The 18,407-nt window shown below is 40.5% G+C and overlaps 1 protein-coding gene across 4 annotated transcripts; it reads left to right on the top strand.

Annotated features, from left to right (window-relative positions):
* The first annotated feature begins 254 nt into the window (after nucleotides 1–254).
* gpcpd1 (glycerophosphocholine phosphodiesterase 1) lies at nucleotides 255–17,926 on the top strand. 4 transcript variants are annotated; one of them, XM_083689414.1, is made up of 21 exons: nucleotides 255–379; nucleotides 512–640; nucleotides 1,042–1,136; nucleotides 1,322–1,412; nucleotides 1,559–1,643; nucleotides 2,909–2,984; nucleotides 3,947–3,988; nucleotides 4,475–4,598; nucleotides 4,843–5,077; nucleotides 5,343–5,505; nucleotides 7,299–7,428; nucleotides 7,982–8,036; nucleotides 8,213–8,305; nucleotides 8,564–8,641; nucleotides 8,886–8,925; nucleotides 10,803–10,861; nucleotides 11,124–11,189; nucleotides 11,275–11,411; nucleotides 11,528–11,663; nucleotides 11,945–12,105; nucleotides 16,411–17,926. In XM_083689414.1, the coding sequence occupies exons 3-21, from the start codon at nucleotides 1,088–1,090 to the stop codon at nucleotides 16,607–16,609; spliced, it is 2,019 nt and encodes a 672-aa protein (XP_083545540.1). In that variant the 5' UTR covers nucleotides 255–379; nucleotides 512–640; nucleotides 1,042–1,087; the 3' UTR covers nucleotides 16,610–17,926. The 4 variants fall into 4 exon arrangements, with proteins under 4 accessions (XP_083545540.1, XP_083545538.1, XP_083545541.1 ...); XM_083689412.1 differs by having other exon boundaries at nucleotides 512–1,136; XM_083689415.1 differs by having other exon boundaries at nucleotides 351–640.
* Nucleotides 17,927–18,407: the final 481 nt, after the last annotated feature.

Raw genomic sequence — 18,407 nt, 5'->3', positions numbered from 1 at the left:
CCTCGGGGATCAATAAAGTACCTATCTATCTAATGCCACCATGTCTTCTAATTGATTTCGTATACGTTGATGAAGGCAATGGTTTCTAATTAATGCATATGTTATTACTTAGCTATATCGACACTCTCAAGCTTTGAAGAGAATGTTAAAACATTGGATTGCTATTGCAGCGAGAGGCTGGCTGGCTGGCTAGCTGCTTATTTACCAGCTGTCATGTTGTTGCGCAACGGAAGTAAAACGACGCCCAGGGTCGCTTGACAGTGAACGACCTAGCTAGCTAGCATAACCAGCTAGTACAGTAGCTTGCTAGCTGGTTCCACCCTTTTTGCTGCAGTTGTTGTTTTCCAATCCGGACTATGGCAGTTTGAGTTGATACAAAGTGTGTATAGATTGGCTAGTTTAACGATGTTAGCTAGGTAACGATGTGTAACGCGTAATGTGTCTGTTTTACCGACTTACCGCTAACACATTACGTAGCTAACGTGTTGTGTAATGTAATTTTCATCGTCAGACTCAGCACAATGCCACTGCATTGGACCTGATTCATTCGAGACAGATGCATCTCAACGTGATAAACCAACACGGCTTTCATCGACCTAGCTAGCTAGCCCTGGCTCGTGTGAATAGATCCAAAAGCAAGGTATGAAACATTTAAAATGGTAGCTAGAGAGCTAACTAAAAATAAAACAATTTCTTGATGCTGTGAAGGTAGGTCTTTTGGTTATCGATTCCTCTTGCCAGCTGATATCTCCATCTCTGTGACTAGTTTTACTTTTATATTTTCAAATGAATATATAAAACAATACTGATCACAGATGGCGCTAGCCAGCTACTTTGATATGCATTGAACTGGTACTATTAGTTGACTTAATGCCTTTGATATGTTGATCATTGAAGTTCCAGTTCTTCTAACCTGAAATTCCTTTTTTGGCTAATTTGTTTGCGCTTCTAGTTTCACTTTACGTAAATTATTGCATATGTGTTAATCAGTTAAATGCATTTGAGATGTTCTGTTTAACAGTGAAGTTCCTGGTTTTCTAGCTTGTTTGCGCCAGCAAATTGCGTTAAATTAGTGCCTGTGTCAACTATGGAGACAACTCAAGTGACTTTGGCTGTGAGGGGAGCAACATCCCCAGGTAAGGCAACCTGAACAGACTAACCAGACCAAAACAGACAAAAAGAACGACATGTTTCAAGAAGACTTCAGGAGTGTCAACCTTTAGAGTAGTCATTGGATCATTTGGACAAGTGTGTGAAGTAAACATGCATCATGAGGGGCTTTGTTTCGGAATGTAATAATGTGGTATATTTATATGAATAGGTGAGTTGATAGCAGTGGTTGGTTGCTGTAAGGCTCTAGGAAGCTGGTGCCATCAGAAAGCTGTGACTCTCCAACCTGATGGAGATGATGGGTAAATATACCTTTCTTGACCAATGTCAGCTTGCTCTTTGAAATATGATCAGGATATGTTTGTCAGTGTGAAAGTATTGGTAAGTGTCTATTGCATGCACAGTTCAGTGTATGTATATGTAATGAAATTTGTTTTCCCCTGGCCAGCACTGTGTGGAAACAGACCATCAGCGTGCCCAGAGGAGCTGTCTTATACTATCGTTATTTCAAAGGCCTCTTTCTGGAGTCAAAGGTGAGTTGCACCTTTTATTTCCATAGATGTAAATCAGTCAAATTAAATGTAGACCTTTTAGAAGATGTAGACATTTTCATTGTATTTTGGCAGTCAGAATTTGTTGTTTTATTGGTTGTGGTATCGACCCGTTACTGTTTACAGATAAGCTAGAGCTTGATTCGAAGTGGTGGTGGTATTGTACTGTCAACCCTTCCCTTGTAATGATAGAGACATATGAGCAATGTTGATATTGATTTTCAGTTGCGGAGGCTGCTGATGTTCTTGTCTAACAACCGTTCTGTTTCGTGTAACATAATCAAAGCAGATTTAATGTTTCAGATTTTCACAGGTTATTACCATAGGTCTTTTGATCATAGTAAATCTATCTCTATAGGGCCACTGTAATCCAAGTGAGACTGAAGTGTGACCAATGAATCGATTAGTGTGTCTTAGAGTGTAGGCTATTAGATTAGTTACAGCAAATATAAACTCACTCAGAGTGTTTAGCTTGGTTTCCTCACTGATGTGTTTTACTAGAGCTGGCCTCAGTTCACCATAACCTCTGTGACTCTAGGAACAGACTGGCCTTGGAGCACTGCCAGCTGGCTTCGTATAATCTGACCCTGTGGGCCACTCTCATGTTATTTGCTGTGCTAGGCTCGATGTGACTTGCGCACTGGAACACACAATCACACACACACACACACACACACACACACACACACACACACACAGTTTGTTGTTGAAGTCTCCAATAACACTTTTTGGGTCTCCTCTAATGTCAGGGAGAACGCCTGGTAGTTGTAAACTATTGTCGGAAGCAGACTTGTCAGGGAGCATGTTTATTGAGGCTAACATCATACCTCCTTATATAGTATGTGTTTAATTTTTCTATGTGGTTATGACAGTTGCAATTTCAAGGTAGACTTCATGTGATCGATACTAATGCAGGGTTTAGTAGCAGATTTGGGCCCAACTGTTAATCTGAAAGAATTTGTTCTTGACTGAAAAATAATTTAAACATATTCAAAATCTTAAACAAGGAGACAGCGAAAAAGATGCTGGAATTGCTGACACAATGATGCCAAGTCCTTCCCTCCTTACTAATAAATCCACTTTTCAGATTTCAACCATTCATGACTGGCTGGCCCAGGGATTGGTGAATAGTACCAGTTCAAATTACTTTCCAGCACTTTGATCCCTAAAGCAGCCCAGAGACCAAAGTAAAAGTTGACTGTATTTTATTTCACATCTTAACACTGTACTAAACATTGGAATTGCAGAGTGCAGGTGGTCCATGTCAAGTCATAGTCAATAAGTGGGAGACCCATCAGCAACCACGCACGATGAGCCCCACAGGTATCGAACACCAGAACAGCGCACCGTTTGGTTTGGTTAAGTGTCCAATAACCTTCAGAGACCCCCTGTCGCTACCTCTCACTACTGATATATCTGATGATATTTGATCATCCTCTTAGTTAAGGTTAATATTTGGAGGTAGGCTAATCTGACCCTAGATCTGTGGTCAGGGCCAACTTCTAGATCCATGCCCTCCTTCACCCTCGTCACAGTGTTTCCTCTATAATTGGACTACGATTAGCATATGGCGGTCCTAGTAACTGGGACTGTTTCTATGCAGGATTTTGCTGAGGCAGGGGGTTGCTGTTTTAGCTTGAATGTTCTAGAGCAGAGGAAACACTAGAGGATGTGACCACTAGATAGATGCCTCTAGTTCAAACAGCATTGTGTTAGAGAACCTCAGACAAAGCTCATTCAAAATGAGCTTGATAGGAAAAAGTCAATGCAGTGCCCCTTGCTCCCCCAGTCATCTCAACAGTCTTGACCCTTTTTGATAGTGAACTCCACTTAAAACTTTCAACTCTTTTTGCATGTCTTTGTCTTTTTTTTTTTCTTTTTTTTTTTCTTTTTTTTTTTATATATAAAGCTTTTTGGAGTTATTTTTCCCCTTATTCAAAGCAAAGGTTCTTTGGTGAACTAAGAACTCTGGTTGATGCCTGTTTAAAATGAGAGAGAGAGATGCATGAATTGATACATCTTTATGGTTTCTTGCCCCCAGTGTACAGTAACATCTGAATAGTTTCATGTATAGTAAATCTGAAGACTTGTCCACTACCTGCTTGTAGTATTTGATAACTCCATCAACAAACTATACTCTTAAAACCACCTGAAACCTCAATTTATATTCAAAAAAAAAAAAATAGTTGCATTTTTTGTATTGCTCTGTTGTGATCTATTCTCAGTTGTAGTGGTTGTATCAAGTATGTATGTATCAAATATAAAACATTTTGTTTCTGTTACAGGGGCACACCTTGACATTGAAGACGGCCAATTTGGATTTCACAGTAAGTACATTGAATATATCAGAGCTTGATTAATACTTTTCCTTCTGTGAGATTATTATTGTAGTATTTCTTACCATTGCTTTGTAAGAAACATACATCTGACATGTATAGGTAGTGTCCTAGAATCTCAGGTTTAACTATTACCATTTGTGGGATGTTAAGTTATGTTAAATAATGCACAGATGCATATACTTCAAGGTGGTCCTTAGTTAAGCACTAATACCAGATTAACTCATGGCTCAAAAGATGATAAATACTGAATAAGCACCTTGAACATGACCTTTAGGGGAAAGTAAATCTCCCCAGATTACATGTAAAGTAGTGGTTTACTATGTTTCCTCCCTTAGTGGTGTTGTAGTGTGTTTGAATAATGGATTATTTGCAGCTCATTCAAGCATTACATTGTATAGTCAGCTGAGCTCATTCCATCCATTTGTGGCAACATTGCTCAACATTTGTGTCTCATACTCTGTCCGTTCCTTACAGACGGCTCCGAGTGTGTGGACTCTGGGTGGCTGACATGCCAGACAGAGATTCGTCTGCGACTACATTATTCCAAGAAGATTCCAGTGTCCATCACCAAGAAGAAATACAAGAAGTCTCGCTTCAGGTAAAGTTGAGACCCAGATCGAATTCAGCACCATTCTCTTAATGTCTAGTGAATCACTTGGGCCAAACAGGGTCTGCGATGTCAGCATCTCCTCTTTCTCTGCTGAGAAACGGCAGAAGATACATTTCTGTTTTGATGCCTTTCTATCATTTTGTGCCATTCGGTCTCATCTGTTCTTTGCCATGAAGCAGTCTCACAGGGAGTGAAAACACTCCAACCTCTGGTATGTGACCTTTTCTACCAGGATTAAACTGGCACTGGAGGGCTTTGAGGAAGATGAGGATGAGGAGGAGCAGAGCCCGTCATCCTCGCACAAGATGACCCCTACCCTAGAGATCAGCATGATCAGCAAAGATGGCTACAAGTCGCGTCACTCCCAGCCAGAGTGTGGCTATGCCCTGGAGCCCACTATTTGGACTGAGTACTGCATCCACACCATGGACCCAGACAACCTGGAACTCACCTTCGAGTTCTTTGAGGTAACACAGATACAAGTTCCCCTCATTGACCTGTAATTTATTAACTGATGCCTATCATCCTCTGTTTAGCCGTCATGGAAATGGTCACGCTCCCATAGCAATACTCTTGTTTATTGATCATCGTTATTACACTGATGAAAAATCTCTGTAATCCTCCCAGATACTGTGTATATATGCAAACATTTGAAGACATTAACCAACCCTTCAGCACATTGCCTTGGTCACGGTCAATATTGTACTGATCCCACCACCTCTCTGTTCTCAGGAGGACCTAGGTGAACATGTGGTCCAGGGGGATGCCCACCCAGGGCACGTGGGCACGGCATGTCTCCTCTCCTCCTTCTTCAAGGAGAATGGCAAGGACACCGGAGTGGTCACCCTCCCCATCATGGGACGCAACTCCAGACAGACCCTCGGGAAAGTCCGAGGTGAGCAGCTGTTGCAGGCCTATTTCCAATCTACCATTTTTGTCTAAAATGTTGGAGAAAGCGGTTTCTCAACAGCTCACTGATAAATAATTAATAATATCCATGAGAGGTTCCAATCGGGTTTTATGCCAAAACATAGCACAGAGACTGCCTTAACAAAGTATTTAATGACCTACTGCAGGCCTCTGACAGCAACTCTGTCTCTATCCTTGTGCTCATTGACTTGTGTGTTGTGTGTGAGACAGTCGATCACCTAATTCTATTACTGGAGACTGGAGAAAATTCTGGGATTCTGTGAGTCTTAATATCTTACTAACAAATACCAATTTGTACACATCGGTGGTGATTCAGATCATATCATTGTACTGTTCCCCAAAAAACATAGTAAAAAATCATCTTGGTGGACGCTTACATTAGGAACACGTGCAGAATAGCTTATTTCCCCTACACATTATTGCAAAAATATGAAATTGTCGCTTTTATAACTGTGGTGGAAGTCTAGGATTTACCACTCTGTACTTTAGCTCTTCGGAGGTAAGAATCAAGAAACAAGTCCTGAGTAGCCACAATATCTGAGTCCGTTCCGTTCAGCGCAAGTCTGAAGAGACAATGATCAGGTTTGTCTTTTATACAGTTTGAACATAATGACAGGCGTCGCCAAGGCTATCGGCTGATGGGCTTGTGCTTACGTGAGAAAGGGCGGGAGAGAATGAACAATGGGGAGACTCTTACTGATCAATCAGCGCTTTCTTACTGATTAATCGGCGTTCAACATTTCACACCTAGCGGCAAGATATGTCTGTTCCCCCATTACTGCGCTCTCTCACCACTCCCTCCGAGATTGCCGCTGTTCATATGGTAAATCATGCAGTGCTTCTCAGAACAATGGCTATAGAACTTTAGAGGTGTGGCAAGAGAAAATGTAATCACAGTAGTTACACAAGTTGTATCAGTCATATGAAAGTGTATAACCTGAAAATAGTTCTATGAATGTATTTTCCATAACATAACATCAACACTTTATTACTGCAGTGCGGTAATCCCCATGTCAATATTACTTTGTACCCTATGTATATGCCCTTATTTATGTAATGTATTTTGTTTTTATATGATGTACCTTGGTGAGAATGCACTTAAAGACTAAATAAACTTGACTGCAGCCATGATGAAGATTTTAATGTAGAAAGAAACAGCTTTCATTAGCATAATATTGTACCTTCATTTTTCTGTAAGTGGCTAAATATCTTATGTAGGCCAAGATCCTCCCGCACTTCTAGGAAACAGTATGATGAAGCCTGCAAGTAATGCCAAAATCTAAATAAAGAAACGGATATGATTCCAAAATGGAGATGTAACCGACTAGAGAAATTACACTGGGCTGAATGTTTTTGGCGCATGTGCTCTGCTGTCTTATGTCGGAGGGAAGTGAAACAAGTGGACGCTCTCATTCGCACTTGTTCACTACAACATCTTTGATGAAAGTTGCTCTGTTTTTACGGGTGTGACGTAATATCCCTGAGTCTACCTTTTAACTGTCCTTACTGCACCTTACTGAGGTGCATCCTCTGCTGCCACTGCCATTAGAACTGCATGTTTTACTCACTTGAATGGGAAAGATAGGGAGTGGAATGGCTCTCCTTTGAAGGGCTGTGATGGCATGTACATGTCAAACCTGTTCCAAGTAACATCAGCAATAGCAGCATGTTGCTAGCTTTTATTGTGGGTGTGGGTGGGTGTGTGTGTGTGTGTGTGTGAGATGTCACGTACTCATATTTGCTGTTCTCTTGTTGTAGTGGATTACATGGTGATCAGGCCTGTCCAGGGGCTGCAGTGTGACATGAGCTCCTCCTTTACCAAGTACTGGAGGAAGAGGGGTGCTCTGGATGTAGGCCACAGAGGGGCTGGCAGCACCCATGCAGCCAAGTGAGTCACACACAAACACTTCACCTCACCTTAACCCAAGGGCTGAAATGCCTGAATGGAGTTTAAACATTCCATCGATAACAGGCGATTCTGGGTGGAGTTGTTTTGTCTTGAAGCAGGAATCAAGAAAGGCCTCACACATTTGAAGACAAAGTCCCTTTCATATCTTGTTTGCTGAATGTTTGAACGCACTGTGTTCTTTCCTTTTCCTGTATGGGTGCTGGGTTGAAAGATTGTGAAACTTTTAACAAAGATATTCTCCTTGGATTCTCTATTGTGTCAGTCAGCCATTGTAGTCAGAATTCAGGTCATGTTCAACCATGGCCATTGTATTTGACCTTTTTTATCCAGGCTAGTCTCAGACAATAATCTGTTTTACTAGAGAGACCCATGCAGGCACTGTTTAGGTTATGTGGCATATGGACAAGCTCAATGTTGCCATTGTCCTTGTCACAGACATTGTGAGTTTCGGGGAGACTAGAGCCGTCATGTGTTATAGATTGAGATTAGCTTTTGTTTAGCTAATCTTAAATTATTTATTTTTATTTTTCAGGCACCATAAAATCAGGGAGAACACCATTGCTTCTTTCAAAAGCGCTGCCAATCATGTAAGTAACCCACAGTAGAATGCATGAAGAAGATAACTGAAAATAGCATATGATGTGTGTTTATTGACTTGACTGACCCTAAAGCTTCCCTCCGGTCTGTATGATCTTCCTTTTTTAGCGTCAGTTGTCTGTTGTCATTGAAATTCAACATTTGTTTCATTTTGACATATTTGTAGGGTGCTGCCTATGTGGAGTTTGATGTCCATCTCTCCAAGGACTCAGTTCCCATCGTTTATCATGATCTGACCTGCTGTATCTCCACCAAGAAGGTCAATTAACAACACACCACACAAAAAAAAGCTAATTATTGTCTGTTTTTGGGTCTATTTATTGATTGAATGAAAACATACATTCTTACACACGCTCAAGTTAGGGTTTAACCTTGAATGTCCTGAGTAATGTGTTAATGAACACAAACGTTCATGTTTAAATGACTATTTTATCACAGAAGAATCCTTTGCTATTGATGTAATAGCATCTGAATCACCTCCTGGCTCCTTTATGTTTTCTTCTTTTGTTCCTGACAGAAAGTTGATAAGCACTCTGTGGAGCTGTTTGAGGTGCCAGTCAAAGATCTCACATATGATCAGCTGCAGCTGCTGAAGGTAAAACATGAGCATGATATTTGCTGTGGTCCTGTGTGAACATATCCTACTCTTGGAAACATCAGTCTTGGAGATGTGTTCCTACTAAGTAACTTTGAGGACAGTGTGGATGTCTGCAATACTTTTAGCCTTACTATTTTAAGCTTCAACCTATTTTTTTAAGCAGATGCATTGTGAGTGTTTTTCTTTGCTTAGATGATGATAATGTCACAGGTGACATGGCTGTTTTGTGTTTGTTTCACAGTTGGCCCACGCTACTGCCCTGAAAGTGAATGATGACAAAGGTACCAGTACCACACCTGCTTACAGTTGAAGTCGGCAGTTTACATACACCTTAGCCAAATACATTTAAACTCAGTTTTTCACAATTCCTGACATTTAATCCAAGTAAACATTCCCTGTCTTAGGTCAGTTAGGACCACTTCTTTATTTTAAGAATGTGAAATGTCAGAATAATAGTAGAGAGAAATATTTATTTCAGTTTTTATTTCTTTCATCACATTCCCAGTGGGTCTTTAAGTTTACATACACTTAGTTAGTATTTGGTAGCATTGCCTTTAAATTGTTTAACTTGGGTCAAGCGTTTTGGGTAGCCTTCCACAAACTTCCCACAACAAGTTGGTGGAATTTTGGCCCATTCCTCCTGACACAACTTGTGTAACTGAGTCAGGTTTGTAGGCCTCCTTGCTTGCACACGCTTTTTCAGTTCTGCCCACAATTTTCTATAGGATTGAGGTCAGGGCTTTGTGATGGCAAATCCAATAACTGCTGGACTTTGTTGTCCTTAAGCCATTTTGCCTCAACTTTGGAAATATGCTTGGGGTCATTGTCCATTTGGAAGACCCATTTGCGACCAAGCTTTAAGTTCCTGGCTGATGTCTTGAGATGTTGCTTCAATATATCCACATAATTTTCCTTCCTCATGATGCCATCTATTTTGTGAAGTGCACCAGTCCATTCTGCAGCAAAGCACCCCCACAACATGATGCTGCCACCCCCGAGCTTCACGGTTGGGATGGTGTTCTTTGGCTTGCAAGCCTCCCCCTTTTTCCTCCAAACATAACGATGGTCATTATGGCCAAACAGAGTCCTATATCAGGTTATGTCGATATAGGACTCGTTTTACTGTGGATATAGATACTTTTGTACCTGTTTCCTCCAGCATCTTCACAAGGTCCTTTGCTGTTGTTCTGGGATTGATTTGCACTTTTTGCGCTAAAGTCATCTTCATCTCTAGGAGACAGAATGCGTCTCCTTCCTGAGCGGTATGATGGCTGTGTGTGGTCCCATGGTGTTTATACTTTCGTACAGTTGTTTGTACAGATGAACATGGTACTTTCAGGTGTTTGGAAATTGCTCCCAAGGAATGAACCAGACTTGTGGATGTCCACAAATTTTTTTCTGAGGTCTTGGTAGATTTCTTTTGATTTTCCCATGATGTGAAGCAAAGAGGCACTGAGTCTGAAGGTAGGCCTTAAAATACATCCACAGGTACACCTCCAATTGACTCAAATGATGCCAATTAGCCTATCTGAAGCTTCTAAAGCCATCACATCATTTTCTGGAATTTTCCAAGCTGTTTAAAGGCACAGTCAACTTAGTGTATGTAAACTTCTGACCCACTGGAATTATGATATAGTGAATTATAAGTGAAATAAGTTGTCTGTAAACAATTGTTGGTTAATTGTTGTGTTCATGCACAAAGTAGATGTCCTAACCGACTTGCCGAAACATATAGTTTGTGAACATGAAATGAAATCTGTGGAGTGAACATGAAATCTGTGGAGTGGTTAAAAAGTTTTAATGCCTTCAACCTAAGTGTATGTAAACTTTCGACTTCAACTGTATGTATTTAAAGCCATCAACAGTCGAATGATCAAATATAGCCCCGTCCATTGAGTTTGCCAACATTGACTTCCACATACAGTAGAGGCAATTCTATCCTTATTTTGATGGGAACCTTCACTCCGTCCTACGCCTCTTGCAAGGCCAGACCTGTTGTGTTAGTTCTGATCAAAAGAATGGCAAGAATCCAAAGCAAATCCCTGTTGTTAAGATCAAAGATATGTCCTCTGTGTACACCACTGCAAGGCATGTCAAAATGGGAAAAAACAAAGCAACTAGTATATCTGTGAGGGAATTTAACGTTTAATTTACTCAGATTTACTTGATGAGGAGGAGGAAGTTGACGAGCATCAGCCTTTCCCCTCACTGACACAGGTAATTAACATGATAGTCAATGCTTACTGCACTGTTAGAAACCTGTCTGGTAATCTCTCCCTTTGTTAAACAACCACTAATTTTGGGTTGCTGACTAAACTCAGACTACTTTTGGTTTCCTAAAGATGAGATGGATTTATAATTTGGTTGAATAATCCCAAGCCCTTGGAACACCATGTGCCAAATGTCCCTTTGAGTAGCTTAGTCCAAGTACCATTTTGTCTATATTTCCCAATCTACTTCCTCTGTGTCCATTCTCCAGATCTTTCAAGCTGTTCCTGAACATGTGGGATTCAACATTGAGCTGAAGTGGATCTGCCAACTGAAGGTGGGTGGAGCACAGCCAGCCATTCATGATACTCTATGTCTGAGTCTTTGTCATGTCAGATATGAATTGTATTCTTTGTTGACAGGATGGCTCGTGGGATGGAAACCTGTCATCCTACTTCGACATGAACCTGTTCTTGGACATCATCCTGTCCTGTGTAATGCAGAAAGCCGGCAAGAGACGCATTGTCTTCTCCTGCTTCGACCCTGACGTCTGCACTATGTAAGCACTACCTACCAGTGTGGTTATAGCCTACCAGAAGATGGGTAGAGGAAGCCAGATTGGTAATGCATGTTTCAGAGAATGCCCCTTCAATTTTGCACGTGTATTTCCCCCAGGGTGCGTCAGAAGCAGAACAAGTATCCCATCCTGTTCCTGACCCAGGGTGTGTCAGAGATCTACCCTGAAATGATCGATGTCCGCTGCCAGAACACCCAGATCGCCATGAGTTTTGCCCAGAGCGAGAACATCCTGGTGGGTGTGGTGGGAACCGAACACCGTGTTTTGAGTCACATTTTATTTTCCGACAGTCTTGCACTCAATGTGCGAGTGCGTCCGTTTTCAAGTGATACTGCAACTGTTGAAAGTCCACCTTTTTTAATTACCTTGACCTTTCTGGTTAAAATACAAAGCTAATCATAGGATTAAATAATATATTTGGAGTCAATGATAAACTACAGTATCCCATGCTTCACTTGTATTGTAACACCTTATAACCTAAGTGTCTGCCCTCCTCTTGCCTCTCTTCCTCCCAGGGTATCAGTGCCAACGCCGAGGAACTGCTGAAGAACCTGGACCACATCAGAGAGGCCCAGTCTAAAGGCCTGGTGATGTTCTGCTGGGGAGACCATAACAACGACCATGAGAACAGGACAAAGCTACGAGAGCGGGGTATCGACGGCCTCATCTACGACAGGTAAGACCTACAGTCATGAGAAAAAATTAGGACACCCTATGAAGACCTTTGTCTTCTTCAACATATTCAAACTAGGGATGGGCATTCGACTAAATTGTCTTAGTCGATCGTCGGGAGAATTAACGATCGATTTTCGATTAATCATTAATATTTGTATATTAAAATTCACTATTTATAGGCTATATTCAAAATGCAATGAAAATACAAAAACACAGCGTGTTTTCCTCATTGAGATCTTTATTACAAGATGAACAACTCTTGTGGCAGTTAAACAAACAAGATGAACAAGTCTTGTGGCAGTTAAACCGGATCGGTTCGATTGAAGATAGCGCTGCTGTGCTTTAGCAGCGGAGCCTGCAGCTAAGCCGGTGCTTAGAAACACAACTGACCCTCGTTTTTTTTCCAAAATAATAATAATATATTAAAAAAAAAAAATATCATGTTAAACAATAACTTAACCAAAAATATATAATACTTAGGTCGGACAGGTTTTGCCAAATGTAACTCAAAACTATCAAAAAAGGCACCAAGTCGAGAAAGAGGGAGATTAGCCTACCCAACAATGAATTAGGCTTATTAAACAAAGCTTCATAAAAAATAACCAGTAACTCACATACAACTTCAGCACCAGTAAGCTGTGCTTAATTCTTTTAACAGCTCTTGCTTCCGTTCTTCGTAGTGAGTTTCTATCAGTCTAGTTAGTAGTCGTGTGGATAGTACGTCGTGACGGAATGTGATATGCTGGTTCCAATAAGTTTATCAGTTTTCGAAAACCTTCTCCCTCAACAATACTTAAGGGCAGCATATCCATCTCAATACACTTGCAGATCCCTTGGGTCATTTTCTCTGCTCGTTGTGCATCGCAGCTCCTCCGTGCTAACACCGAGTTGATGCTAGGTTGAGACTGAGAGGAGGATGCGCGTTGTTCAAGTGGTACATCATTTGAGCCGTGGCCGAGTTATACTTATACACAGCTTCGCAGTGTTTGCAGTTAACTAAGTCATTTTTTTAAAAAACAAAATGGTCCCACACCACACTTCGCCGTGACCTCTTCATGATTACTTTTGAAATACACGGAAACTCGCAGGTAACTGAGTAGGCCTGTGTGGTAAAATTAAGCAATAAGCCCCAAGAGGCCGCGGGTTTCGCTGATTTTACAACAGGTAAGGGGAGTTGTTTGGCACGACGCGAAGCCTAGTTTCATCGACTAAAAAAATAATGTCATCGACGAAATTCTAATGATCAATTAATCGATCGTCGATTAAATAGACATTTGATATTCATTTGAACAATATTGAAAAATGTAGGTAATATAACTAAACAAATTATTCAAAAAATGATTGGTAAAATGTAATTAATAGAAATGCAATCTTCTTGTGAGGAAAAAGTTAGGACACCCCCACATTTAGTTCCACTTAAAATGCCTAAAATTATAATCAAGAGCACCACATCAGGTGCAAATGATTAGAACATCGTTACAGAGGATTTTGGAGGAGCCTGTCCTATTTAAACCTCAGACATTTAGTTTGGTTTGCTCTTGATTGTTGAAGTGAGTTGCATCACCATGGCGAGATCAAAAGAGCTCTCTGAGGCCTTCAGAAGAAAAATTGTAGATGCATATGAGTCTGGGAAGGGATATAAAAAGATCTCCAAACAATTTGAAATTAGCCATTCCGCTGTCCGGAAAATAATTTACAAGTGGAGAACATTTAAAAGAATGAATTCTGCAAGGAGGAGTGGGAAAAACCTTCTCCCAATCGATGTCAGATACTTGTAGACAGTTATAAGAAACGTCTAATTGCGTTTATTTCAGCCAAGGGGGGCAATACTAGCTATTAGGGCATAGGGTGTCCTAACTTTTTCCTCAGTAGGAATTGGCATTATTGTTAATCGTTAAATAAATGATTACAAAGTTAAATGTTCATTGTTTTTTGTTCAATTACATCCCCTTTATCTATAGATATTGTTAGAAAGAAGATCAAATATTGATATGTCCATATTTTTAAGAGAATAACTTAATATTTTGGGGGGTGTCCTAACTTTTTCGCATGACTGTACATGCAGCGTTTGGCCGGAATAGATACTATACAAACAGTGATAGTAGCCTTCCATTCTGATGTCTTTAACTCTCATTCCATGCTCGCAATCTCACAGTCTCTATCCTACAGTCTTATCTTTCATCAACTGTCAGGTAGACACAGTCAACAAGGGTGTTGGTTAAAAGGTGTGGGCATAAATGTCTCGAGGTTATTTTATGCTTTTGGCCATTGTGTTTTCAAACTTTCTGGAATGTGTATGCACTTCAGTACCTGTGAAATATAGAAGCCGTACATAAGGTCAATTGGTTATCCCTTGTTTGCTATCAACAGTCTTACTGTCCCCTGTTTATGTAATGATGTACTATGTCTTAAGTGTCTTTCACTTTCAGTTACTATAGTACCTACACTAATACATAGATAACAGTGATAGAGGTTTGGGCTTGCAGTTCAGAGTAGGGCTACTTAGTTGGTCTGGCATGAAGATGATTTGAATTTCACTCACATCAGCAGTATCTGATATCTAATATGATAGTTGGGAACATGATAGTTGTTACATAATGATAGTGGTTACATAATCTAGACTGACAGATGTTTGAAACACATGGCTTGAGCTACAGTGGTTACTGAAAATAATTAAGTTATATAAAGTTGAGAGCTCGGTCAAAGAGACACTTCCTCAAGGGAACAGACATATCTGACCTCAGCAGGAGCTGGTTTTTTAACAAGCTCAGCACTCTGTTGCCCATTTCAACATACAGTAGGGGACACTTGCAGTTGAATTATGGCCTACATGTTTCACCCGCCCCCACTAATGTGAATAGACCCAGGCACTGATCTAGGGTCAACACACCCTCACCAAGTCATAAACATGAACCATTAGGGGTAAATCTGATCTTTGATCAGTGTCTAGGGAAAACTTCAACCCACTCCTTCAATGACTAGTGTGGTCAAGCAGTGTCTCAAGTTTCCAGGTTTTTGTTGTGATAACTGTGCCTCTTTCTTTCAGAATATGTGAATGCTTGATGCCAAATTTGATTGACTCAAGTTCTCCAGATGCCCGTAATGTCTCTCTGGTTCTTGGTTGAGTTGATTTTCTCACCCCCGCCGGTTGATTTTGGTTCCCCCCTCCCTGACTCAAAGCCTGTGTCCACATACTGTACAGCTGGCCTGGAACAATGTAGCGTTCCATGACAATGATGCAAGATGGTTGACTTTTCTGTTTGCATTACTGCTCGCAGAACTACATACTGTAACATTCTCCCTGAAATCCCCCCAACTGTTGGGGTGTTGTTTGTTGGTCCTGTATAACAATGGGCCTATTGACAAGTTAAAAGAAGCAATGATTGAGTTGTCAACTGCCCTGTCTATCATTTAGAGACTAGCCTCCTCCAGTTGATAAAAGTCCCCCTTCTGTTCATGCTTGTGTATTGCTCGGTATGCTTACAACTCTCATTTAGCCATTTGTTAATGCATGGCATATCCTTAATCTCACTGTCAAAGCAAAACAAAGCACATTGAATGAATGGCTGTTTAACCGGAATGGCAGGAGCATGGGTCAGATATGGCTGTTAGAACATGCTTTTGAAATGAGCTAATCTCTCTGTGTTGACAAGTTTGGGTGTGTGCTCTCGTCTTTATAATGCCCAATGAAAGCCAACTTGAACCAGAGATCTCAGTATCAACATTGAGTCATGGATTTGCATGCTTCTCTTTTAGCGAAGTGTCTTTGTGAGTTCACTTTGTGGTTTAGCTAGTTCTAAGACAATTAACACACTGCAGCACACAGAGCAGCACGGAATGGATTCAGGCCTGTATTATTTACGGATCATCTCTGATGATATCGGCCTAGTTTGACTTTAATTATCGTTCCTCTTTTCTTTGGAGAAGATGAGTGAACAAGCCTGCTTTTAACATATTTATTTCAGTCTCTTAACAGTACTCGGGGGGGGGGGGGGGGGGGGGTTATTTGTGATACCACTTGGGTTTTGCATATAAAAAGCAGAGATTCATGAATAGAGAATAATGAGGTAGCGAATAGCCCTGCTCCTGTTGTTTGAAAGATGATGCGTTTGTTGTACTAGTTGAGATTGTGTTATCTTCAATGATGAAGCTAATCCCATCTCCTCTAGTTTGTACTGCGTTGCTTATAACTAATGTAGAGGTACAACATTGTTTTATCTACGCTATGAAGTTACCGCATGTCCAATGTCCAGCATAACCAATCTAGATCCTCTGACAGACTTTGGGTTTTCCTTCTTTGCTCCAGAATCTGCGAGGACCAAGGTGAGCAGCCCAACATTTTTAAAGTAGAGGAGCAGCACTCTCTGCAAGAGATGGTTTCTGAGGAGACCCTGAAAAGCTGCATCTGCTCCTGCTACACCATCCCGTGCGCCTCCGAGCCCTGCGCCTCCTCCAAGGACCGCATCGGCAGCGCCGAGTCCGACTCTGGCCTCAGCTCCTCCTGAACTACCTCACCACCACTACTACCAACCACCACCTCCTAAAGCGTAGTCACTAGACCATGCTAGAAAGGACAGAATTGACAACATAATCATAAATTATTAGGAAGTAGTTCAGCTACCTGTTTAGGGGTAGTGATTAAAAAATGCCATTCTTTTATCTTTTTAGAGCATAGTCAGTTAATGATTAATCTTCCTGAACCACCTCCACTCTCCATTCTGTCCACTTGACGCAATACACAAGTTGAACAAGGCATGTGTTCACCTGTTTGTTTTGACTGGAGATGGGAGTGTTTATTTTGCCAAAAGAGTGTGTGGTGTTATTATAGTGTTGGTATGACTGCTGAGGGTGTCTGAGTGTCAGCACCTTAGTCACAGCAAAAACAAAAAGGAAATGCGTTTACAAGTTCTTAACTTGTAAACTAATGGCTACTCAAGGAATTCATTTTCAGGTGTGTCTTTAGTTTGCTCATTTGCTGTATCAATTCAAACCCAGTGCTAAAATTTACTGTGTATTAGCTTGTCCAAGTCTACATTTTCATATTGGAGTATCACATTTAGTTTCGTGCAAATGTTGTAGCTCTGGGACATAATGTAGATAATGTAGATGATGGCAAAACATATTATTTATGTGTATGATATCGCCAAAACTTTAGTATAGCAGTGTTATTATTTCATTTTACTCATATTCCGAACAGCAGTGGTTACAATTTAAATTGGAATTTTAAGGACAGGTTCATACAGGACAATGACCAATACTCTCTGTCGCAGTGGTAATATTGAATTTGATGGTGAATTTGACTTAATGCATTGTCATTTGTGTAAGGACTGCCTTGTGCTATGCCATTAATGACGTGTCACTATTGACTGACCCGATTTCATAGCACTTCTACAGTGCCTCAATCTATGTATTTGTATGTCTCATTCATGACCTATACTATGGTTATCGGCAGCACTTACAAACTTCCGACTGAATGTGAGTCTTTTGCATACCAGTAAGAAGGGGTAGGTAAGCCTTTCTAAATACATAAAGAATTAGTTATTATCAAGCTCATTTGATGATGAAGATTTTCATTGTAGCTGTGCTTGCTCTAAAAGCCTTAAAGAAGCAGTCAGGTTTTTCTTTTCTCATGTCTCATGTCTGCTGATTGTTTCACTCCATACCTCAGTCTGACCACTTACATGCAATAGTCAAAGATTTGACCATTGCCTCAACTGAACAAACGGTGCTTGGTTCTTAATGCACATCCCGGTTTTCTTGCAGCATTAGAACTCTTATTTTTCTTTCATGTGTTGTTTATTAAATATTCTTTGCACATTGAAGATTATCTGTCTATTTTTAAATGGTATGCCAAGATTATATGACACAGGAGCAAATGCAGCTCAGTTTGTTGTAGAGATGTACATAGTGTATGTCTGTCTGTAGAGTTTCATGAGTTTCAGACTCGTACTATGTGGACTACTGTTAGAGTCATGCATGCCCCACAGATAATGCACTTAAAATATTGGCCGAATGACTGAAATTTATTCATTCACTGTTAACCTTGTCATATATTCAATATGGACAAATGAAAGCTAACTGAAATACAAATATTAAAAAAATAATGTCTTTGGCTCTTTATCTGATGCGCAAGCACAGGGTGTGTCTCAGAATCTCCCTTTAGCTGTTCCATGGGGCCTGTAATCATAGTTTTCTTTCACATAGTATTGTAGTATATTTAAAAGCATACAGTACAGTATCATTAATTGTACTTTTTTTATTATTATGAATTACCACTAATTGTACTTTTTTTATTATTATGAA

This window comes from Argentina silus (assembly GCF_951799395.1).
Source record: "Argentina silus genome assembly, chromosome: 17".
Taxonomy (NCBI): Eukaryota; Metazoa; Chordata; class Actinopteri; order Argentiniformes; family Argentinidae; genus Argentina; species Argentina silus.
The sequence above is the reverse complement of the archived record's forward strand: the minus strand, read 5'-3'. Positions and strand labels throughout refer to the sequence as shown.

Excerpts from the sequence above, each read along its gene's own strand:
- gpcpd1 (XM_083689414.1), top strand. The coding sequence starts at position 1,088 with ATGGAGACAACTCAAGTGACTTTGGCTGTGAGGGGAGCAACATCCCCA. Across the intron at positions 4,599-4,842 it reads TACAAGAAGTCTCGCTTCAG|GATTAAACTGGCACTGGAGG; the intron begins GTAAAGTTGAGA and ends CTTTTCTACCAG. Across the intron at positions 7,429-7,981 it reads GGCAGCACCCATGCAGCCAA|GCACCATAAAATCAGGGAGA; the intron begins GTGAGTCACACA and ends TTTATTTTTCAG.